This window comes from Typopeltis vanoorti, chromosome 19, assembly GCF_054136105.1.
Source record: "Typopeltis vanoorti isolate ZY-2024b chromosome 19, IOZ_Tvanoo_1.0, whole genome shotgun sequence".
Taxonomy (NCBI): Eukaryota; Metazoa; Arthropoda; class Arachnida; order Uropygi; family Thelyphonidae; genus Typopeltis; species Typopeltis vanoorti.
Window position 1 is genome coordinate 91,701,063 of NC_143567.1, and position 26,311 is coordinate 91,727,373.

General features: G+C 36.3%; 1 protein-coding gene across 3 annotated transcripts in view; it reads right to left on the reverse strand.

The window, feature by feature from the left end:
- Positions 1-7,066: 7,066 nt before the first annotated feature.
- LOC150096339 (uncharacterized) overlaps positions 7,067-26,311 on the reverse strand; it is a 110,396-nt gene continuing 91,151 nt past the window's right edge. For all 3 annotated transcript variants that reach the window (XM_090409401.1, XM_090409403.1, XM_090409402.1), the window contains exon 6: positions 7,067-7,800. In XM_090409401.1, the coding sequence (XP_090265527.1) occupies positions 7,451-7,800 (350 nt within the window). In that variant the 3' untranslated portion in view covers positions 7,067-7,450. The remainder of the gene's footprint in view (positions 7,801-26,311) is intronic.

Sequence of the window (26,311 nt, forward strand, 5' to 3'; positions counted from 1 at the left end):
TTTGTATTTATTGCCGGCCTGGCTGGCCGAGTGGTTAGCATATCCGCTTCCCAGCCAACAGGCTCTGGGTTCGAATCCCACGTAGGCATGGATGTTTGTTATGTCCTCTCCCAATATGGATTGGATCACCATGGGAGCAGTAGACCTAAAACCTCCCACAATGGGAAAGGCCTTCACCCAGTAGTGGGTAGAAAAAATAGGCTAAAATTTATTTTTTTTTTTTTTTAATTTATTGCTCAGAAAGATCTCAACAGTTTTTGTCTTTTTTGTTTCAGTCACACCTATTATGTCGATCTGGTACTCATCTAATTCTTCAACTGGCTTCATTTCTTTGCCATTCAGGCTTCTTATGTTGATAGTACCAATCTTTAACTCTGGTGATGTTGATTTCGGGTGTTTTTTCAGATTTGTTCCAGTAGCTGACTTTTTGCTGTTCACCCTGGTTCCATGGCGAAAACAACAGGGGCCTTGTTTAACCAGGTGGTGCTCCAGCCACATGTGCTGGCAATTTGGCTAAATCCCAAATTGCCAGCCCATCCTCATTCGTTCAGTATCCAGGTAGATACTCAACAGGGTGCACCACAAGAAGGTGAGGATTGGACATTATGTCAGAAGCCCTAGTCGGTTCTGCGCATTCCTATAAAGGCTATGTGGAGGTAAGTTCACTAATTTTTTTTTCTATCTTTGTGAACATGTTAGTACATGCTTCATTCATCTAAATCTTTCAATGTTCTTTAGGTTGTTGCTGATGTACATTTCCAGTTAAATTCTGTTTTAATTTTACAAATGTGATTTTTTGTTGTGGTATTAATTTTTAGTCTGCTCAAAATTATAAGCACTTCCTATTTGAAATTCCTTATATGCTTTTGGATCTTGTCCACTCCAAAGATATCACTAAAGAAATTTGGGACAATTCTAAATATATCACTACCAAAACTAAAATTATACTTGATAAAAAATTACATTCCTGTTTTCATCCATATTTTATGCTAGTGTAAGCAGACAAAAGTTTATGCATATGAAGTAACTTCGCAACTAAGCTATGGAGATCAGCAGACATCATCATACCAAGACATCGTTATGGAATGCCCTTGGTATCCCATAATGCAAAGTACACTTGCTCTGTAGGACATATATAGCATCATATAATTTATTTAGAGTTCCCCATTGGTTTCAACTTTTACCGAAGTTCTTATCAGTGGGAAATATATCTTTTATTAGCTAGACTTTTGTTTGCTCATGCTAGGGTAAAATATGTTGTAATTGGTTTCACGGTATGATAAGAACACAGATGGTTAAGAAAATAACTATTTATTAACTTAAAAGCTAATATTTCGCTGGTATTATATCCAGCATCTTCAGAGCACACAACACAAAATTTGTTACAAATGCAAGACAACCACAATCCGGTGTGGTGTAACAGTGGGGCTAGCATAAGTGATTGCAGCGTGCAACACAAGACTAAAGCCCTAATATGGTGCCATCTAGGTTAAAAAAAAAAAAAAAAAAAATTCAAGTTTTGAATTTTTTTTTTGTGCAACACAAAAAAAGGGCTTTAGTCTTGTGTTGCACGCTGCAATCACTTATGCTAGCCCCACTGTTACACCACACCCGATTGTGGTTGTCTTGCATTTGTAACAAACTTTGTGTTGTGTGCTCTGAAGATGCTGGATATAATACCAGCAAAATATTAGCTTTTAAGTTAATAGTTATTTTCTTAACTATCTGTGTTCTTATCATATCGTGAAACCTATTATAACATGTCTGACGAACACATAAGCCTATCCAAGGGTAAAATATGATTTATTAGTATGGCTTCATCAGATAGTGAAGGCTAAAGTTGTTAACTCATTGAGGTTGTGTCAATTTTTAATCGTTCATGCCTAATATCTGGCCTAACCTAACATCATATATCTCTCTCTCTCTCTTTGAATAAGTTAACTGAATACATGCTCACATCCAATGGTAATCCATTCCACATACACACTTCTTGCTATGAGAAGAACCTGACTCTCACCCACTCTCTAACCACACCCTTAGTCAGTTTTTTCCTGAGTTCTTCACAGGACAAAGTGTGAGCTTTAGTGAATGCAGAAACATCTGGTCAATAGTATAGCTGAGAACAGAAAGAAAGGTGTGAGAAAAGAGAGAGGAATGCTCAACTAAATGAGGAAGGAAAAGTAAGGAGAGTCTTGTATGCAGGGCCTTACTTATGCACAGGCACACGAGGCTCTAGCAGGGGAAAGGGGGGAGGGTCCTGAAAAATTCAGGGGCCAATTTAAGGGCACCAAACAATGAGGGAGGGTGCCCCATCCACCTGCCTCAGGAAAAGTGCAAGTACGGCCCTGTTTGTATGAGATGATTCCTTCATGATAAGAGGTGTGCTTGATGAGAGTTTGATAAAATCATGCTTCCCAAGTTGCAGAGTAAAATGTTAGTAAGGCTATTAGGTTACAGAAGGGCAGACTGAAAGTAGCAACAGATTAGAGTGAGAGAATTAAGATATTGAGGCTATTGCCATGGTATGACATAAGGGCACCAAAGTGAGTTGAGAAGGAGGGCCATGATCGCAAATAAGATTGTGTAGGAAGAATGATGTGAGCTTTGTGGATGTGTGGACTTAAACTAGGTGGATGGTTTGTTGAATGGATTTGGTATGAGTCTGGAAAAAGAGTTGTTGAATGAAGTGAGATTGGTGGTGCAAAACCAGAGAAACTTGAGTTAGAACTAGTGGTAACAAACCAGAATTGGATAGTTAATATAAAGCATAAGGAGAGCTGTGGGAGCATTCAAAACAGTTTTAGGCATTGGTTAGTCCCTCTTGGCCAAAAAGTTATTGGCATTAGTGGACATGGCTAACAGAAGATGATATAGTTAGTGAGATAAAATGTGAAGGGTATAGTATTTTAGGATAGAGAGAGAAAAAAAATAGAGGGGAAAAGGATATTGTTGATGCTAGCTGATGAACTGCAGTCAAAAAAAAAAAAAGGGAAGTTCAGCTAGAGTTCAGTTATTTACTTAGCGTATGATGTACAGGTCTCAGGATATTGCATACATATTACATAAAACAACATAAAAAAAATTGCAAAAATCATTTTAAAAGGGGTATAGTAGGGTGAAATGATTAAACATTAAAAATTAAGAATCAGGAGATAAAGCTTAATCCTTAAATCCCAGATCCACTCCAGAGATTCTGGGGTCAGTTTAAAAAAGCCCTCTTTAGTGCCTGAGAATGAGTAGATAGAGCACTCAAGCACAATGTGATTGATAGCTTGGATCCTGCTTCTGCATTCACAGTTTGGAGTATCGGACTGCTTCCATTTATGCAAGAGATGCTTACATCTCCCATGTCCTGTTCTGATCTGATTTAAAGAGATTGAAGCCCTCCAGACGAGATGTTGGATTTGAAATGGGAATTTGAAGATTGGAGGTATGTTGAAGCCAATACTCTCCACCATGACTCGCATAGGTTGAAGTTCTGGTTGTTCATTTGTATTGCACTCCTCCAGTTCAATCTTTGTGAGGTATGGAAGGAAACGTCTTGGTGGATAGGCAAGAAACTGTTTCCTTTCATTTCAGTGAAAATAGTGCATTTGAGGCCATCTAGTGTGAGATAGAGGCCAACTAGACAAAATATGCAGTTGTTGCTATAGATCAGGCGGACGTAAAAGATAATGTGGATGGTATGCAATAAATTCCAAGTGGAGGGAGAGCAATTATTATGGAGGACTTCGACTATCAGAACACAGACTGGAAAGGACACGAGAGAAGAAAATGAAGTTTATGCAGTTGCTAAGGAATAATTACCTGGGCAGTATGTGATAGAAAGTACTTGGAGTTTGAGAGTGCTAGATCTAGCAACTGTATCAGAGGCTTTGTCTGTAACCAAGATGACCAGATTGTCACCAATTAATGAGATTGATCTTGACCTGGGAGATGGTTAAATGTGTGGAATTTCTAAAATTATTATAGTCACCTGCCTTATAATTCCACAAATTCCTTTCTCCGTGTCTGTTTATCCTCAAGTCAAGACTACATAGTTCACTCCCACCAACCAAGGGCAAAGATAGCATCAGTTACAATCAGATCCTCTCATGCTAAGATCAAATCCAAAGCACTTAATCCTCATTTATCTCTCAAGAACTTTAGAAATTCCATTCCCTTACTACTGAATGTTGTTTCTTCCATTCAATTTATACTACTATTGTTAAAATATACCATAATGATCACTTGCTCTGCATTTGCCAAACTTACCTACCTGAACACTTCTTACTCATTACCCTCTTGTTCCCGCCCTATAACAACATCTAACACAACATATTTTCAAAACTATCGGTCACTTTCTTCTTTCCCTCAAATCCTCTACTTTGAGAGACACAACTCATCACTTATAAATAATACTCCACCATCCCATTTATCCTTCCTATCCCGCCGAAATTATTTGTTTTTTGAGATGAATATAAGTATTTTTCACTACATAACAGATTTGTGAATTAACTATGAAAGTTCAGTGTTAATTTCTTTTATCACTGGTTTATATAATTTATATCAGACATTATAACAGATGCAAAAATATTTTATTTCAAAGAAAAATACAACATCACTTTGCTTAATCATTGCAATGACTAGTTCATAAAAGACAGTTAACATTACTTGATACATCCATGAAATCTGATCAATCCAGAAACAGCATATTTATTTACTTATAGCCTATGCAGGCTTTTCATGTTCTTTCACAGAAATATAGTAAAGTAAAAATGAAGGTACTAGTAATGGATAATTTATAATTACAGCAGAGTCCCAAATTACCTGACTGTCACTTAACATTCGATGCCATCTCTCATGTCAGATATTATTTACAATGTTACAATGCATGTGCATTTGGACTACATTCATACCACTGGACCAGAACATGCTTGAAGCATTAAAGAAAAAATATCTTAAGTTTTTAACTATGGTTTAAAAATGGTATGATAGATATGCTGAAGAAAGTGAACTTTAAAGATGTTATTTAATAAAGAAAAATGAATAAGAAATGGCTGAAAATGTGATAATCTGCTAACTTTGTTAAAAGAAATTTCAGGATGTGAGAAAGCAAATGACGATGACATACAGGAATGGATGCAGAAAGATAAGCAACAAGAATTGACTGACCATGACATAATTGCTATGATGAATGAGGATGAAGGAAAACAACACTGGGACTGTGCTGTGCTTTTGTCCTAGACAAAACAGGGAAAATGAGTTCTAGTGAAGAGGTCATGGGTCTGAAGGCAGTGTTAATAATCATGTCGGCTGTGCCAATTATGTTAATCTCTCTTGTTTTTTAAACTAAGTGTTAGGTAAATATACAAGAGTTCAATTCAATTGGTGTAATGACTTAACTTTATTATTTTTAGAATGCAGAAAATGATTGACTCAAGACCAAATAAATAAATATATATTTAGTGAAATTAAAACTATATACATATTTAATATAATTAAATTAATAACTCCAAAACTATTTGGATCCAAAGCCTTTTAAATAGAAACTATACTTTAAATGAATTTAAAGAATAAATTCATTCTCTCTGACTCTTATTGGTTTGTTTAACATATAGTACTTGATCAGTCGACTATAATGAACGTTGTTTTTCACATCCTACAAACAATGTTCATTACAGTCAGTTCTTTATCAGCCCTTTTCTCAAAATATAAAACACTTCTTAACTTCTGGGACTATACAGTGTTTTCTTATTTAGCATATATTGTTCCATTCATCCTCACTGTTTCACTGGAGTATAAATATTCTTACCTCAGGCAATACAATTACAAAATGCACAAATTCCTTACCAGAGAAAAAAAAACAGTTTTCTTTACTACCTTATAAACAAAATTGTTAGAGTAGAGCTCATCATTAAAGTCACTTTACAGTTTCAGATTTCTATAAATTACATTACTTGTTTCCAATAAAATAAATATCACATGCATCCTCAAGACAGAAGATGAAACTTTCCATTTTGCATTTCTTCATCTCCTTTTATTTACTATTCACTTGTTGACAGTCTCAACTCTTCAAGTTAAAGAATTCACCTTGCTATGATTCCTATTCAGAATCTTCTATTAATTTATTCTGTCAAATTTCTTATACACTTCCAAAAACAAAATTCTCTGATCTGTGTTCTCAAACTTCCATTCTCTCTCTTCTTGTTTTCTTCATTACCTGGGTACTGAACAAACGCTCTCTCTGTCAACTGTCAATCACCCATCAACCTCCTTGGTGAGCATACATATTTGTTTCACTAGTGGTAAATGAGGAGTTAGTAATGGCTGACTCATTGTCTTATGATATTCGTTAAATGATATTCAAAAGAAGAATATCATTTTACAATGAACAACAAGATATCACAGTAATTAACAATTATGAATTACAAAGAACCATTAAATTATTACAACTATTAGAATCTAGTAAGTACAATTCATCTCAAATACTTGACACTATTTCTTTAAATATATCAATTTCTTATCGGGCACATTGAAAGTGCCAGAATTACATGATACAAAACCAATAAAATACTAATGTAGAGGAACAATTGTAAAAAGATTCATAATTAAAAATTATGACTATTTTTAAGTAGTGCTGGCTTACATAGAATAAGAGGAAGTGAATACTACTGATGTCATGCTATTGAGATGCAGGCATTATAAACTTATAAACTTCCTAAAACAAAATTCTCTATCTGTGTTCTCAAACTTCCATTCTCTCTTTCTCTTCTTGTTTTCTTCATTACTCTGGTAGTGAACAATCTCTCTCTCTCTCTGTAATCACTAATTTCTTTAAATTAACTTTTGCACTAACTATATTGTATACTCATGTATTTGCTGTAATTTCTGTATTATAAACAATATTTCATACTTATATTGAACTTCTGTTCAATCTGCATTTCTTTCATCTGACCACCTGTTGGTCCAGCTTATGTTGGATAACTGGGACTCTACTATATATAATTCTGTTTTAAAACTTCAGAAAATATAATATAATATTCCAAAAGTAAATAGCATAAATTAAAATGTGAGAAAATAAATAAATCCCCCCCCCCAAGTCTAGTACAGTAAAATGGAATGTTTTCCTATAAAGGTAATTCATGATTGCATCATTTTTCTATTACTACTTCAAGTCCACCATTTCAAAGATAAATTAACATGAATTAAAAAATAATACAAGAATGCATCTCTCTCTCTCTCTCTCTGGAATGATACATTTCTTACTGATGTGACCCTGAGTCCATTTTGAAAAGAAGCAAAGTGCAACTTCAACAGATCTTTAATATTCTAAAAATATACAATATTTTAGAAGATATATAAGTGTGCGAGGTATAAAATTAATAGTATAACTTTCATTGCTAAATGTCTATTTAAATAATGTGCACAATCCACATGAAATATTTCATGGAAAGAAACGCAATTCTCGTTAACTTCCAGAACAGTTTTCGTATGGTTTTAACCTGGAGAGTAAATTTTTCTTTTCATCAGTGTTTTTGATTACATTTTGATGAAGTTCCCGTTTTTCTGATTCTTCATATTTAGTATACATATACAATAATCCTCCATACATATTAAGTATGAGGCCTGCAATATTCACTGGGTGAAATTTTACTCCACCAAAGGTAAAAAATCCTACGACTGTCTGAAAAATACTCTTCATTACTCCTACAAGACTTGTTGTTAGAGCAGAATTCACTGCAGTGCACAGAAATAAAGAATAATTCAAAAGTGATCCTATACATACTTGAGCTATAAACCACAACAAAAATCCAAAATCTGAAATAGAAAAAAATTAATATAAGCAAGCAATTTTTGAAAAATATTGTGTACACTAATTTGAACTAGAATACAAATTTCAATTTAATTTTCCTTAACAGATAATTTGCTCTTTTTTTTTTTAAGGGTTACTCTCTAACTAGGCTTGCCAGACGTTCCGTATATACAGGACTGTCCTGTATTTTACGTCAAATTTTGCTGTCACGTATTGTACTTGTAGGGACAGCCTAATGTCCCGAATTTTAATAAAAAGATAAAATTATAAATATTATGTTAAGTAATTATAATTTTCAATATTCTTTTTGAATAATCCAATTTAAATTGATTTGTAAGCCATAAAAAAAACTGACAATTCGAGGAAATTGTAAATGCAGTAGCAGTGACGGCCCCTTTCATTGGTCGCTTTTTATTTAGTATAAGCATTTTATTTATAATTCTGTACAGATATGTTTCATTTGCTTATTTTCAAACAGTTTTTATTTGGAAATTGTGCGGTGCGGTATCAGTACAGTGCGTGGATGTTATTTCCATAATTATTAAAACATAATATCTCGCCTTTTTCGAATGTGCGCTATTTGGTTAATACATAAAATACATAATTAAAGGTAAATTAATTTTCTTTATTAATTATACAAAGATAAATTAAATTTTGTTTCTTTCCTTAAGCCCTTAGTAATGGCAAAACAAAAGTACATTTTTAACGATGATTATTAGACAGAATGGAATTTTATTGCAAAAGGAAAACATAATGACGAAGATGAATGCAAAATCTGTAGATGAACGTTTAGTGTTGCACATGGGGGATGATTGGATATTACACAACACATTAACACTCAGAAACACAAATTAAACATTTCGAGTTCCAGTTCCAAAAGTATTGATGTTTATTTTGTAAAACTAAATACCAGCAAGGAAATAAAAGTTTTTGCTTGCGAAATAATTATGGCATTTCATGGCATAAAGCATCATCATTCTTTTAATTCTAATGACTGCAGCAGCAAACGTGTTCCTATAATATTTTCGGACTCACCAAAATTGTCTGGTATTCGGAAAAACCAAATACAGGACATGAGTGTCCCATGTCCCATATTTGGTTTTCCAAAACCTGGTAAGTAACCCTACTCTCTAACATGTGTGTTTATTCATACAGTTTACTTTTTATAAGTTAATTTTTTAAAATAAATTGCCATAAAAAAGAAATAGTTCAGCAAAATTGCATTAGGTAGATTAAACATTACAGTGTCAGCAAAACAAGCAAAATAGAAAAATTGGCTCAATCAGACCACACCTTTATCCAAAAAATGAAAGATTTGAATAAGAAAGATAAGAGATTTTAAGTATACATAGATACTTATTTTTGTGTGTGTGGGTACATATAGATAGATAATTATGATTTTTTTTCCTTGTTAGGCTGATTTTCAAATCTAGCTTCTATTCTATAAATCACAAATCTGACCAATCTTGGAAAATTGTTATCACATCTGGAATGATGCACCTAAAAACCTAAGAATTTTCCTCGACTGTATACAGAAGAGGACACTCTATTTAAAATATGACACACCCCTTTCTTCACAGCCTTCCTCCAGCTATTTTCTGATAAACTATGCATTATACGAAAGGTCTTATACCAGAAGGACAGTTTGCATCTGAATGGATTTGGTGTTCAGAGATGGGAAAAAGTGCTGCTGAAGGAAATGAAATTGGATGTACAGAATCAGGGAAACTAGGGCTTGGTGTGTGTGAGGGGGGAAACCTATTGAGTGGATGTGCAGACATCAGTGAGACAGTTGAGTGTAAGAATGTGTATAATATGCCTACGTTAGTACCACTGGTAACAAACCAGAATGGGATAGTTAGAATAAAGTGTCAGGATAGTGGTGGGCCTAAGGGGCTTTTGCACTTTATGTACACTAATGCCAGGAGCATTCGGAACAAGCAGGAGGAATTTTTGGCATTGGTTGGCTCATCCTGGTCAAAGGTTATTGGCATTAGTGAGACATGGCTAACAGAAGATGATATAGTTAGTGGGATAGAATGTGAAGGATACAGTGTGTTCAGGAAGGACAGAGAGAAAAGCATTGTGTGTGCGGGGGGGGGAGTGTTACTGATGATAGCCGATGAACTGCAATCAAAGAGAGTAGAAGTTCAATTGTAGGACAGTGAAAATAGCACATTTGAGGCTATCTGGTGTGAGATTGAGGCCAGCAGAACAAAATATACAGTTGGATGCTGTATAGACCAGAGGATAGAAAAGATGATGGAGATAGTATGCATCGGCAAATAGACTCAATGAGTGGAGGACAGATAATTATTATGGGTGACACATGGGAGGAAGGAAATGGAATTTATGCTGTTACTAAGGGATAAATACCCAAGACAGCATGTGATGGAATGTACTGGGGTTCTAGAGTGCTCAATCTAGTAACTACTTCTAAGAATTTGTCTATAATGAATATGACCAGGTTGCCAGCAATTGGTGAGAGTGATCGTATGATCTTGTCCTGGGAGGTGGCTAAATGTGTGGAATTTTCAGTTATGACAGGATATATATGGAATTCCAGGGCCAGTAAGTATGACAGGCTTAGGAGATTGCTTGGATCGGTGCCATGGTGTAAAACAGCAAGGGCTGGATGTTGACAGTGCATAGGAAGTGGAGGAATGTTAGAGGGAGGTAATGGCAGACTGCATATCTAGAGTCAGAAGAGTAAATCAAGTGGAAGTTAAATGGAAGAATATCATCATTAAGCTGCAGCTGCAAAAAAAAAGAAAAGAAACAGTTATGGAGGGAATTTAAGGAGGAAGGTGACCTGCAGGTATATGAACAGTATAAGGCACAGGCCACAAGGATAACTAGTATGGTAAGAAAGGCAAAAGCAGATTATGAAGGGAAGTTAGCAATGCAGGCTAAAGAGAATCTCAATCAGTTCTTTCGATATGCTGCAAGTAAAATAAAAAATGTATATGGCAAAATAATTTTAATGAATGCCAATGGTAGGGAGGTAACTGAATCAGTCGAAATAGTACAAGGGAACAGTTTGCAAGAGTATATCGAGTATATCATCCAGGTTGGTATATTGCAGGAACGAGAGAGAGCCAAAAGCTTACACGAGAACTGAGGTAAACAAAATGGAGGTGCATAGCATGTTACAGAACCTAAATGTGAATACAGCTGTGGGATTGGATGGCATACCAGCTCGAGTTTTATGTGAAGCAGCAAGGGAATTATCAGTGCCCTTGACCATACTGTTTAATCTAATTCTCAGCTCTGGGTTAATTTCAAGGGGGTGGAAAGAGGAGAAAATAGTTCCATTGTATAAAGGAGACTCCAAGACTGATATAGCAAATTACTGACTGATCAGCATATCAGGAGTTGTCAAAGTACTGAAGAAGTTGTTCAAGAGCAAAATACAGGAATGGATAGATGGAAATGAAACTCTGTATGAGGGGGGGGGGGCATCATGGTTTTGTGAAGGGTAGGTCATGTCTCAGTAACTTGCTCACATTAGATAATACAGTGACAGCTGAGTTGCATAAAGGTAATGGGTTTACAGTGATACTGCTGAACTTGGCAAAGGCCTTTGACAGGATACCACATGGAATTCTTATCAGTAAACTGCAGCACATGAGGATGGATATAGGATTGGTGAGATAGAAAGAGGGTTGTTGATGGAGAGATATCAGAGAGTAGTTTATTCAGGAGTAGAGTCCAAAAGAAGGCCTGTGACTAGTGCCGTGCTGCAGGGTTCTGTTCTTGGATTGCTACGGTTTAATTTGTTCATTAACGATATAAGAAAGGATCTGAGAGGAACTGTTCAGTTATTTGCTAATGATGTAAAGTTGGGTAGAGCAATAGTTAATACAGACGATGTCAAAATTTTGCAAGATGATTTGGATAGATTGGCAGACTGGGCAAAGGAGAATGGATATCAGTTTAATGTGACAAAGTGTAAGGTTATGTATTTTGGGGTGAAAAGATTACCAGCTATATACCACATTGGTGGAACTGTATTCCAGGAAATGGACGAAGCCAGAAACTTGGGAGTGTTCGTGGATAGGGAGTTAAAGTTTAGGTGGGGGGGGGGGGGGGGGCACATAGCAAAAGTGGCTAAAGCAGCTCATCAGATCACTTGGTTACTGAAGAATACTTTGACGAGCAGAGACAAGCAGGTTATTGATCCTTGATAAGACCCCATCTTGACTACTGAGCACAGATCTGGGCACCAGGGTTTCTTGGTGATGAGGGGGAGGTGGAGAGGATCCAGGCAAGTGACCAAGAGATAGCAGATCTATGTAATGAACCTTGCAAGAACAGGTTGAAGATCTATGGGTTACAGAAACCTGGTTGATAGGTGAAAAGGGGGTGATATGATTGAAACATACAAATTACTGGAGGGTTTTTTTTACAAGATTAATTCAGAGGAAATTTTTCAGAACAGGTTTGGTGGTGGGAGAACTAGGGCCATCCATGGAAAGTGAGTAAGAATGTAGTTAACAAGGGTGTTAGAAGTAGGTTTTTGCTTGGAGAATAGTGAATGAGTGGAATAGGTTGCCAGAGTCTGTTGTGGGTGCCTTGACTGTGAATGAGTTCAAAGCAAAGTATGATAGATACTGCACAAATGTTGGATAATTCTTAACATAATGTTTAGGGCCTTTCTCAATGAGCCTAAGATTCCTTGGAGTTACATGTAATAATAATACCTTCTTATAAGTATTTTCATGGACATCTTATGCTACTGAACTGACTGTTATCACATCACCTCTTTTCTCTAACTGTGAGAACATGAGTAACCACTGGTCAATATCCATGCACAGTTCAACTCCAAACATAAACTAACTTTTTATCTTCCTTCATTCCAGACACCTGTTTGTTAAAAGAGCTTTTCCTTTTCTTTCTCCATATTGTTTTGCCCCAATGAATATAACACCCTAGCGTTTCAAGCAACTTTGTTAATAGATTCCTTCTTTCTCCTTAACCACTTACCTACATATGGCAAAGTGCTGGTATAGGATTTGTGACTACTTGCATGTGGAGTTAACATAAAAACTCATATGCTAACCATTACTGATTTCAAGCCATTGTGAGTATTAAGATCAGGACAAAACTGTAAAAACAAAAGAGCATAATTTTATTACCAATATGTTGATATACCATCAGGAGTAAAGCATTAAGTGCCCTTTTGCCACAGTTCAAGGCAATTATCCTAGCTCTGTATTTTCAATTCATGTGACAGTGTAAGGGTACCTAATATTTATTAAGGTTAGGTATATTTTGCATTGTTACTGCTGAATTATAGAATAAGTCTTTCTTTTTTAATTTTTTTTTCATACAAAGCCTTTCTTCAAAAGACTTTTATATAAGGTGCACTTTCTATTAAATTTTATATTATTATGTTGCTCTTATATCACAAGACAAAAAGCAAGACAATTTTTGCTGAACAAATTCTACAAACACCTGAGTACAGCACATTCTTAGGAGAGTCAAAGCTGTATAACTTTGATAAGAGACCTCCAGATAGCCTTTAAAGGAATGCAGAGAACTGACCAAGGTTTCTGATCTAATGTCCAATCCTCACCTTCTCATGGTGCACCCTATTGGGTATCTACCTGGATACTGAACGAACGAGGATGGGCTGGCAATTTGGGATTTAGCAGACCAAATTGTATTCCTATTGGCTTAAACCACAATATACAAAATGATGGTACAACATGACAAAATTTCATGCAGGCTGGGGCGTCGCCCGGTTAAACAAGGCCCCCGTTGTTTTTGCCAGGGAACCAGGGCGAACAACAAAAAGTCAGCTACTGGAACAAATCTGAAAGCACACCCTAACTCAACATCACCAGAGTTAAAGATCGGTACTATGAACATAAGAAGCCTGAATGGCAAAGAAATGGAGCTAGCTGAGGAATTACATAAGTACCAGATCGACATAATAGGGGTGACTCTATTGGTGAATCAAAAAAGACAAAAACTGGTGAGATCTTTCTGAGCAATAAATACAAAATGTTATATTCAGGAAATGACAATCAAGGAAAAGAAGGAGTAGCCATAGTATTCAACACTAAAGTTTTGAATACTATGGCTAAGTTTCTTGAATGGCAGGCAGTCTCAAGTAGAGTGATGTGGGCCAATATCAGAATGGGGAACTGGACAATGAGACTTATTTGTGCCTATGGTCCCATCCCACAGAAGGCTCTACTAAGGTAGAAGTGGACGAATTTTTTGAGGCTCTAGAGAAAGCTACTGACACAATGAAAAATGAAAAGTTGGTCCTTGTTGGGAATCTAAATAGCAGAGTAGGAAATAATTGTCAGGCATACAAAAATATTTTGGGAAAATTTGGAGAAAAGAGTAAAGCTAATAATAATGGCAAATACCTGTTAGATTTCTGCTCAGGATATGGACTGGTCATTACTAACACCATGTTCCAAACATAAAAATGTGCACAAATTGACATAGAAAGAAGAGCAAAGGAATAAGAAAAGTCTCATTGAGTATGTCATTGTTAATAGATAGATCATGCTTCAGTAACTTGCTCAAATTTTATAACAAGGTGACGGCTGAACTGGATAAGGGAAACGGGTTTACAGTGATACTGCTGGACCTGGCAATGGCGTTTGACAGGATACCACATGGAATACTAATCCGTAAACTACAACATATGGGAATGGATATAGGGTTGGTGAGATGGATAGGTGGTTGGTTGATGGAGAGATATCAAAGAGTAGTTTATTCAGGAGTAGAGTCCAAAAGATGGCCTGTGACTAGTGGTGTGCTGCAGGGTTCTGTTCTTGGACCACTGCTGTTTAATCTGTTCATTAACGATATAGGGAAGGATCTAAGTGGAACAATTCATTTGTTCGCTGATGATGCAAAGTTGGGTAGGGCAATAGTGAATGCAGAAGATGTCAAAGTCTTGCAGGATGACTTAGATAGATTGGAGTTCTGGGCTAAGGAGAATGGATGTCAATTTAATGTGACAAAATGTAAGGTTATGCATTTTGGGGTGAAAAGATTAGCAGCAGTATACCACATTGGTGGAACTGTACTCCAAGAGATTGATAAGGCCAGAGACTTGGGAGTGTTGATGGATAGGGAGATGAAGTTTAGGGGGCACATTGCAAAAGTAGCTAAATCAGCTCATCAACTCACTTGGTTGTTGAAAAATACCTTGACGAGCAGAGACAAGCAAGTTATTGTACCTCTGTACCGAGCCTTGATAAGACCTCATCTCGACTACTGTGCTCAGATTTGGTCACCTCGGTTTCTTCTTGATGGGGAGGAGGTGGAGAGGATCCAGAGGCAAGTGACTAAGATGATAACAGGTCTATGGAATGAACCATATGGGAACAGGTTGAAGATTTGTGAGTTGCAGAAACTAGTTGATAGGCGGAAAAGGGGAGATATGATTGAGACATTCAAATTGCTAAAGGAATTCTATAGAATTAATTCAGAGGATATTTTTGAGATCAGGACTGGTGGTGGGAGAACTAGGGAACACCTATGGAAGCTGGGCAAGAGTGTGGTTAGCAGGGGTGTTAGAGCTGGGTTCTTTACTTTTAGAGTGGTAAATGAGTGGAATAAGCTGCCAGAGTCTGTTGTGGGTGCTATGATGGTGAACGAGTACAAGGCAAGGTATGATAGATACTGTGTGAATGTAATCGCATAGTTGTGTGGACAAGATGTTTAGGGCTTCCCTCGAAGAGTCTAAGGACTCCTGGAGTCACCCGAAATAATAATAATAATAATAATAATAATAGTGATGTTTTCTCCCTGGTGCAGGACACCAGAGTGAACAGAGGATTTGAAATTGGAAGTGATCACGATTTAGTCTTGAGCAGGATAAAATTGAATTTCATATTGAAAAGAATGACATGTAAGAAAGTTTTAAAGCGAATAAAAGTTGAGCAGCTCTCATATGTGAACTGTAGACTAAAATACACAAAGATTATTGAAGAAAAAATGAAAGAGTTTGAGAATAGGAACCAAACCTTGGAGATTCAGTGGGAAACCTTGAAGAAAACCCTGATCGATTCAGCCAAAGAAGCATGTGGTGAGGTTGTCTGCAAGGATAGAAAAATCAGAACTCCATGGTGCACACAGGAAGTTAAAGAGAGAGTAAAAGAAAAGAAGAAAGCATATCAAAAGTTCCTGGCAAATAAGTCAGCTTGTGCTCTTGGAGAATACAGAGACAAATGTAAGAAAGCTAAACACTGTGTAAAATGAGCTAAACAAAAGTCATGGGAGAACTTTGGCAAGAACACAGAAAATAAATATCAATAAGGTGGTAAGATATTCTGGAGGTTGTTGAAGAATCTTAGAAATGGAGGAAGGAGTGCTGTAAAAGAAGTCAGAAATGATCAAGATGACATGAAAACAGGAAAAAAAGATATCCTTGAAGTATGAAGTAATTACTTCAAGAAATTGCTAAATGAAACAAGCAGTGATAGCACAGTGGTAAAAAACACTCAACAGGCATACAATCAGGAATACATATCCATACTTGAATTAGAAAAAACCATCAAAGGCTTGAAATGTGGAAAGGCAGCAGGAGTAGATCATATTCGAAAAGAAATGCTGAAGTATGGTGGTATAAAAGTCTTGCAGTGGCTGCACTGCAAGAGTTCAGAAGGCCTGGACAGAGGGACAAATTCTCAATAATTGGAGTAGAGCTCTAATAGTACCCATATATAAGAAGGGAAATAAAACTGAATGTGAGAATTACAGACGTATATCCCTAATGAGTGTTCCAGGCAGGATACTTGAGAAATGGTTGAGAATTGTGGAAGAAAAGTTAGATGAAGAACAAGCTGGATTCAGGCCAAATAGAGGCTGTCAAGATCAGATCTTCACTTTAAGACAAACAGTGAGAAATCATGGGAATATAACAAAGATCTGTATTTAAGTTTTGTCGATCTGGAAAAGGCATATGACAAGGTGCCAAGAGAGAAGCTATTCAATACACTACAGTTATATGGTGTGAATGGGGCATTATATCAAGCAATACTTAGTCTTTATTTGAGTTCTGAGTCAGCAGATAGAATTGAAGTAAGTACAGGAAGGTGATTTAATGTTAAATCTGGTGTGAGACAAGGATGTACATTATCCCCTCTGTTATTCATTATCTATATGGATCACATTATGAAGGAAAGTGGTATTAAACATGATATCAGAATTAGAGATGTTAATATCAACTCTCTGCTTTATGCAGACGATGTTATACTTATCAATAAATCCGCTACAAATTTGCAAGATTCCCTGACTAAATTGAATAACTGTTGTAATAGATATGGTATGAAGATCAGCATTAAAAAGACAAAGACAATGAAAATAGGTAGAATTGTTGAAAATGTCAACTGTGTTGTGAACGGGGAACCTGTGGAACAAGTAAAACATTTCAGCTATGTAGCATGATTTTTGCTGAAGGTGGTAAATTAAATATGGATATAGACAACAGAATCAACCAAGCTGGTATGGTAGGAAGTCAATTAAATAAATTCATATGGAATAAGAGAGAAATTAGTCGGAACACTAAATTAGCTGTATACAAGACAGTGTTCAAACCAATTTTAACTTAGTGCATCTGAGAGCTGGGTCATCAGAACTTGACATTGTCAGCATCCAGGAATGCGTTAGCAGAGCTAATCTGAGGTAGTATGGTCACTTAAACAGAATGGGCGAGGAAAGGTTAGCAAATCAAGTGTTCTCTGCCAGGTTGGCAAGAAAACGACCCAGAGGAAGACCAAGATATAGGTGGAATGATACGGTACAAAGTGCCTTAGACGATAGATATATAAGATCTGATAATGTTGGCGTCTTGACAAGTAATAGACTGATTTGGAGGAAAATTGTAGATAGGAAGTTAGTAATGATGTAATTTTTCATGTAGTACGATCATATCCTGTACACCCCTTGAGGGTACATGTCAGGATTTTGATAATGATGATGATGAGCTTGAAAGTGATCACAATTAGCTATTATGTTTTTATTTTTATGTGCCACATAAATAAGATGTAGTATAGCAGGATTTGGCACAATCTTTTTCTGTCTATGTGTGGTGGTAGAAAAATTTGCTGATCATATTAGAAATAAAGCTACCATCAGTGTTGAGTTTTTTTTTTAATTTTTAATCAACTGTTATTAGAATAGAAAAATATCACTGTCTGATTCCTGGAGACCGGAAGTGGCTTGAAAAAATTCCATCTGGTGTCTAAAGCAGGATTATCTAACAAAGAACAGAGAATAAAAAAAAGAAAAGAGTATAGAGAATGAAAGAAGAGAATGAGAAATTGGTTCAATAAGTTTGAAACTGAGCAGCATATGGATGGTGACCAGTAGTTACTTGTGTTATTACAGATTTCTTAAAGAAAATGGAGGAATGATGCCAGTATAGGAGAACTGGCATTCTTTTCTCTTCCACCAAATAAACAGTATGTGAACTTACCTATACAGCATAATACAGAAACAGAACATCAGAAATGCATTATCCCACCCAGATCACTAATTGTGTTACAGGTTTTCACTTCTTATGGGTAGGATTGACAAGAGAAAGAGAGAGAGAGATGCTCTAGTTAAGTTGTGAAACCAAAACATCATCTCCATATCTTATGTTAACTGTGGGTTATGGAAGAATTTCAAGCTCTTTGCTTGAATCAATGCAACATTAAAAATAAAAATAATAATAATAAACATGAAGTAGATATAGTGCTTACTATGCCAAAAGAAACAACATAAGTACATAACAGTTTTGAAATGTGCAGTTATGTCAAGAAAGGAAGAGCTGTTTTCAGATGGATGTCAATCTATTTTGTAAAGATAGTATATATACAGAACAACTCCTTAACTAATTAAATTTGTTAAAATTTAAAATGTAAAGAATTTTTAATATACATAAGTGCATGAACAGTATGCTGCAATAAGTATTTTGTTAATTTATCAAAAATTTTAATTTTTATCTCTTCTGTCCTGGGCTAGGTTAAGCCTCTCATGGATGGTGATTAATAATTTCCTCTTGTCTTATGCAAGATCTCTTATTCTCTTCTGACTTACAGATTTTGTGTTTGTTAGTAATCTGTAACCATGTTAATTATGGTCTTTCGTTGGAGTGTGACTTTTAATCTGTCTATTCAGCACATGATGCATGGCAACTGTGCCATTCCAATTGTTGTCATTTGATGTGTGTGTATGTGTGTGCTATGTTCCATCGAGTCGTTTTCAACTCCTGGTGATCCCACGAACATACACTCTCCATTTAGATCTGTCCCTGACCATGTCTTTCAAAATTTCCAAGCGCACTCCAGTTACTTCTTTAACGCTATCCACCCATCAAATTCTCGGTCTTCCTCTTCTCCTGCTTCCATCAACTTTAGCAAGCATCATCATCTTCTACAGACTGTCATTTTCTCGCATAATATGTCCGAAGTATGACAATTTTGCTTGATGATCATAGCTTTGAGGGAGCAATCTGGCTTTATTCTGTCTATCACTGATTTATTGTTTTGCTTTGCAGTCCATGGTAATGGACTGCAAATCAAAACAATCTTCCTTCTTTCACTCTTTCTCAGGGTCCAACTGAGAAATTGGTCATTGCTTTCTTTCTGACTTTCTTCTAACTTCTTCAGTACAATAACCTGTCATTTGATAATAATCCATAATTATATGTGATCTGTCAAATTTATATTAGATTTGTTCATTTGAATTGTCGATATCTCAGTTTCATAAAGGATAGCGAGAATAATAATTAAATCATAGAACTTTATTAATAAAAGGATTTTCTGAAACAAGGGTTAATGTCACTCCTGATATCAAATAATAATAAAAAAAAAAAAATAGCAAAGCTTATTAGGTAATGGAGTTACCCAGTGAAACAAAGCCAGAATAAAAAAAGAATAATCTAAGAAATTTATCAACACCAACACACACATCCTACTTTCCTCCCCTAACTTTCACCATGCCCAAAATGAACAAATACAGTGCTTATAGTTCAGTCATAAATATATCCAGCTGTACACTTTCTCGAGATGAAATTGAGGTTTAAATTTTACTATCTATCCTAAATGCTTCCTAGAAAATATGTAATAGAAGCACAAACTAAACTTGAAAATAACCCCAACAAAGATACGATTTTAAAAAGACAAACAATATCATAAATAGCAAAATTATTCAGAAACATCTATCCTCTCGCCTTTTGCTAGCCATAAAACATTTAATAAGTAAACCTGATATTATAAATAAAGCAGATAAATGTGATATTACTGTTATAACTGACAAAACCAATTACCATAATAAAATGCAAGACATCGTCAACAATACCAACACATAAAATAATTACAGATCCTACTCCCAATATCATGCAACATATTGAAAAACTACAACTCAAAGAACAGGAAAAATTAGATAAATACACTGTCAAAAAATTCACCCCTCATGCAAGTCATCTTCCTATTATTTTTGGAAAATATATCCTCTACACCCCATAATTTCATACAAACACACCACTACAGCTCCTTTATCTAAATTTATTTCCCAATTAATTAAATCATAGAGCTTTAGTTTCAAGTGGTTGCTTAATTTTTTTTCTTTGCCAGCAAAGGTTGGTCGATTGGTAGAACCTCTGCTTCTAATGGCTCATGCAAAAAGTTAAGCAAGTTTGAGCGTGGTTAGTAGTTGGAAGAGGATCAATTATTCGATGCTGTTGGCACACTCTCCCTCAATGAGTCTTTGGACTCCCTGGAAGTGTCACAATAATAATAATAATTTTATTACTTTTCGATATTTTTAGCAATGTAGTCATCATTGTCCATTCTGCACAATGATACTGCACATCTAAAATATGTGCAGTATCATTTAAACTAAGTAGTTAAAACTATTTATTTATTCTACTACTTCATTGTTTAAAATTAATATTACTTCCTCTGTCTTGCTTCTTGACTGTTTTTGTTTTATTGATACTAACAAACTTCTTGTTGAAAGTTTTTTCACTTTGTTATACTATAAATTAAAGATGCCAAGAAATTATATCATCATCATATTCCTGCCATATACCCTCAAGGTCTGTACAGGATATGATAGCACTACATGAAAAAATTACATCAATACTAACTTCCTATCTACAATTTTCCTCCAAATCAGTCTGTTACTTGTCAAGACTCCAACATTATCGGATCTTATATTTCTATCGTAGGCACTTTGTACCGCATCAATCCACCTATATTTTGTTCTTCCTCTGGGTCGTTCTGCTGCCAACCTGGCAGAGAACACTTGTTTTGCTAATCTTTCCTTGCCCATTCCGTTTAAGTGACCATACCACCTCTGCTAATGCATTCCTGGATGCTGACAATGTCAAATTCTTTCCGAATATCCTCGATTTTAATATGATATTGCCATTGATGCCATCTGTTCACGCCTCTAATCTTTTTCAAGACTCTCATATCTGCGGGCTCTAGTCTTTGGTCAAGTGTTTTACTTCTAACCCAGCTCTCAGATCCATAAGTTAAAACTGGTTTGAATGCAGCTAATTTAGTGTTCTGACTAATTTCTCTCTTATTCCATATGAATTTATTCAATTGACTTCCTACTATACCAGCTTTATTGATTCTGTTGTCTATTTCCATATTTAATTTACCATTTTCACTAAAAATCATGCCTAAGTAGGTGAAATGTTTTACTCGTTCCACAGGTTCTCTGTTCACAATGCAATTGACATTTTCAATGATTTTGCCTATTGTCATTATCTTTGTCTTTTTAATACTGATCTTCATACCATATCTATTACAACAGTTATTCAATTTAGTCAAGGAATCTTGCAGACTCGTAGTGGATTTATTGATAAGTAGTATGTAATGAAACAGCACGTAATGGAAAATACTAGGGGTCAGAGAGTGCTTGACCTAGTAATTACATCTGAGGATTTGGTCATATTTGTTACATCTGTAACAAATATGACCACATTGCCACCAATCGGTGAGAGTGATCATAGGGTCTTGACTTGGGAGGTGGCTAAAGGTGTAGAATTTTCAATTAAGACAGGGTACATGTGGAATTATCGGGCTGGAAAGTATGACAAGCTTAGGAGTTTCATTGGCTCAGTGCCATGGCATGTACAACTGCAAGGACTAAAATTTGATAGTGCATAGGAGGTAGTTAAGAAGTGCTTGCATGAAGCAATGGCTAGAGTCCGAATAATAAATCAAGTAGGGGTTAAATGGATGAATAACACCATTACGCTTGAGCTGCAAAAAAAGAAACAACTATGGAGGGAATTTAAGGAGAAAGATGACCGGCAGGCACATGAACGGTATAAAGCGCAGGCCAGAAGGGTGACTAGTGTGGTAAGAAAAGCAAAAAAGGATTACGAAAGAACATTGGCCATGCAGGCTAAAGAGAATCCTAAACAGTTTTTTAGATATGTAACAAGTAAAAGGAAAAATGTACATGGCAGAATGATTTTAAAGAATGCCGATGGTAGGGAGGTAACTGAATCAGTTGAGATAGCTGAGTTACTGAGTGAGCACTTTGCAAGAATATATCATCCAGGTGGTGACATTGCAGAAACGAATAAACCAGTAGATTATATGGGAATTGTGGTGAATGAAGTGGAGGCGAGTAGTCTATTGCATAACCTTAATGTCAACACATCTGTGGGATTGGATGGTATACCAGCTCGTGTAGTACGAGAAGCAGCTAAAGAATTGTCAGTACCCTTGACCATTTTGTTTAATTTGAGTCTCGGATCTGGGTTAGTCCCGAGCGGGTGGAAAGAGGGAAAAATAGTTCCACTGCATAAAGGTGGTTCCAAGACTGCTGTTGTAAATTATCGACTGATTAGCATATCAGGAATCATTGTCAAGGTCTTAGAGAAATTAGTCAAGAAAAGAATACAGGATTGGATAGATGAAAATGGGATATTGTATGGGGGACAACATGGTTTTGTGAAGGGTAGATCATGCCTCAGTAACTTGCTCATGTTTTATAACACTGTGACGGCTGAACTGGATAGAGGTAATGAGTTTACAGTGATACTACTGGACCTTGCCAAGGCCTTTGACAGGATACCACATGGAACCCTAATCAGTAAACTGGAGCAGATGGGGATAGATATAGGGTTGGTAAGATGGATAGGAGGGTGGTTGAAGGAGAGATACCAGAGAGTGGTTTATTCAGGAGTGGAGTCAAAAAGACGGCTTGTGACTAGTGGAGTGCCGTAGGGCTCTGTTCTTGAACCACTACTTTTCAATTTATTCATCAATGATATTGGAAAGGATTTGAGAGGAAGTGTTCACTTGTTTGCTGATGATGCAAAGTTGGGTAGAGCAATTGTGAGTGCACAGGATGTCAAAATTTTACAGGATGATTTGGATAGTTTGGTGGACTGGGCTAGGAAAAATGGATGTCATTTTAATGTGGCAAAGTGTAAGGTTATGCACTTTGGGGTGAAAAGAACAGCAGCAGTATATTGCATTGGTGGAACCATACTCCAGGAGATTGATGAGGCCAGGGATTTGGGAGTGCTGGTGGATAGGGAGTTGAAGTTTAGGGGGCACATTGCAAAAGTGACCAAAACAGCTCACCAAATCACTTGGCTTATGAAAAATACTTTAACATGCAGAGACAAACAAGTTGTTGTTCCTCTGTATCGAGCCTTGATAAGACCCCATCTGGACTTCTATGCCCAGTTATGGGCACCAGGGTTTCTTCATGATGGGGAGGAAGTGGAGAGGGTCCAGAGACGAGTGACCAAGATGATAGCAGGTCTGTGGAATGAACCTTATGAGAATAGGTTGAGGATTTGTGGGTTGCAGAAATTGGACAATAGGTGAAGGAGGGGTGATATGATTGAGACATTCAAATTACTGAAGGGTTTTTATAAGATTGATCTAAGATATTTTTGAAAATATGACTGATGGTAGGAGGACTAGGGGCCATGCATGGAAGCTGGGCAAGAGCGTGGTTGACAAGGGTGTTAGAGCTAGGTTTTTTTACTTGGAGAGTGGTGAATGAGTGGAATAAGCTTCCAGAGTCTGTTGTGGGTGCTACGACCGTGAATGAGTTCAAGGCAAGATATGATAGATACTGTGTGAATGCTGAATAGTTGTTCCAGACATGATGTTAGGGCCTCCCTCGATGAGTCTGACGACTCCTTGGAGTTTCCTGGAACAATAATAATAATAATAATAAAAGTATAACATCGTCCACATAAAGCAAAGAGCTGGCATTAACATCTCCAATTTTGATATCATGTTTAATACCACTTTCCTTCATAATGTGATCTATATAGATAATGAATAACAGAGGGGATAATGTACATCCTTGTCTCACACCAGATTTAACATTAAACCATCTTCCTGTACTTCTTTCAATTCTAACTGTTGGCTTACAACTCAAATAAAAACTAAGTATTGATATAATGCTCCATTGACACCATATAACTGTAGCTTATTGAATAGCTTCTCTCTTGGCACCTTGTCATATGCCTTTTCCAGATCTACGAAACTCAAATAGAGATCTTTCTTATACTCCCATGATTTCTCGACTATTTGTCGTAAAGTGAAGATCTGATCCTGACAGCCTCTATTTGGCCGGAATCCAGCGTGTTCTTCACCAAGCTTTTGTTCTACAATTCTTCTCAACCGTTTCTCAAGTATACTTGCATATATCTTACCAGGAACACTCAGTATAGAAATAACTCTGTAATTTTCACATTCAGTTTTATTTCACTTTTTATATATGGGTACTATGAGAGCTCTACTCCAATCATCGGGAATTCATCCCTCTGTCCAGGCCTTCTGAACTATGCAATGCAGCCACTGTAAGACTTTTATATCACCATACTTCAGCATTTCTGGTCGAATATCATCTACTCCTACTGCCTTTCCACATTCTAAGCCTTTGATGGCTTTTTCTACTTCAAGTATGGATATGTATTCCTGTCTGTATGCCTGTTGAGTGTTTTTTACCACTGTGCTATCACTGCTTGTTTCATTTAGCAATTTCTCGAAGTAATTACTCCATACTTCAAGGATATCTTTTTCTCCCGTTTTCATGTCACCTTGATCATTTCTGACTCTTTTACAGTACTCTTTCCTCTATTTCTAAGCTTCTTCAATAACCTCCAAAATATTTTGCCATCTTCTTGATATTTATTTTCTATGTTCTTGCCAAAGTCCTCCCATGACTTTTGTTAAGCTAGTTTTACACAGTGTTTTGCTTTCTTACATTTGTCTCTGTATTCTCTAACTCAAGCTGACTTATTTGCCAGGAACTTTTGATATGCTTTCTTCTTTTCTTTCACTGTCTCTTTAACTTCCCGTGTCCACCACAGAGTTCTGATTTTTCTATCCTTGCAGACAACCTCACCACATGCCTCTCTGGCTGAATCAATCAGGGTTTTCTTCAAGGCTTGCCACTGAATCTCTAGAGTTTGGTTCCTGTTCTCAAACTCTTTCATTTTTTCTTCAATAATCTTTGTGTATTTTAGTCTACAGTTCGCATCTGAGAGATGTTCAACTTTTATTCGCTTTAAAACTTTCTTACATGTTATTCTTTTCAATATGAAATTCAATTTTATCCTGCTCAAGACTAAATAGTGATCGCTTCCAATTTCAAATTCTCTGTACACTCTGGTGTCCTGCACAAGAGAGAAAACATCGCTATCAACAATAACATAGTCAATGAGACTTTTCTTATTTCTTGCCTCATCTCTCCATGTGAATTTGTGCACATTTTTATGTTGGAACATGGTGTTAGTAATAAACAGTCCATGTCCTGAGCAGAAATCCAATAAATATTTGCCATTATTATTAGCTTTGCTCTTTTCTCCAAATTTTCCCAATATATTTTTGTACGTCTGACAATCATTTCCTACTCTGCTATTTAGATCCTCCAACAAGGACCAACTTTTCCTTTTTCATTATGTCAGATGCTTTCTCTAAAGCATTAAAAAATTCCTCCACTTCTACCTTAGTAGAACCTTCTGTGGGACCATTAGCACAAGTAAGTCTCATTGTCCAGTTCCCCATTCTGATATTTGCCCACATCACTTTGAGACTGCCTGCCATTCAAGAAGATTAGCCTCATATTTAGTGTTGAATACAATGGCTACTCCTTCTTTTCCTTGATTGTCATTGCCTTAATATAACATTTTGTATTTATTGTTCAGAAAGATCTCACCAATTTTTGTCTGTTTTGTTTCAGTCACCCCTAATATGTTGATCTGGTACTTATCTAATTCCTCAGATAGCTTCATTTCTTTGCCATTCAGGCTTCTTATGTTGATAGTACTGATCTTTAACTCCGGTGATGTCGATTTGGGGTGTTTTTTCAGATTTGTTCCAGTATCTGACTTTTCGCTGTTCACCCTGGTTCCCTGGTGAAAACAATGGGGGGCCTTGCTTAACCGGGTGACGCCCCTGCCGGCATTAAATTTTGCCATGTTGTACCATCATTTTATAATTTGGTTTAAGCCAATAAGAATTACAATTTGGTCAGCTAAATCCCAAATTGCCAGCCCAT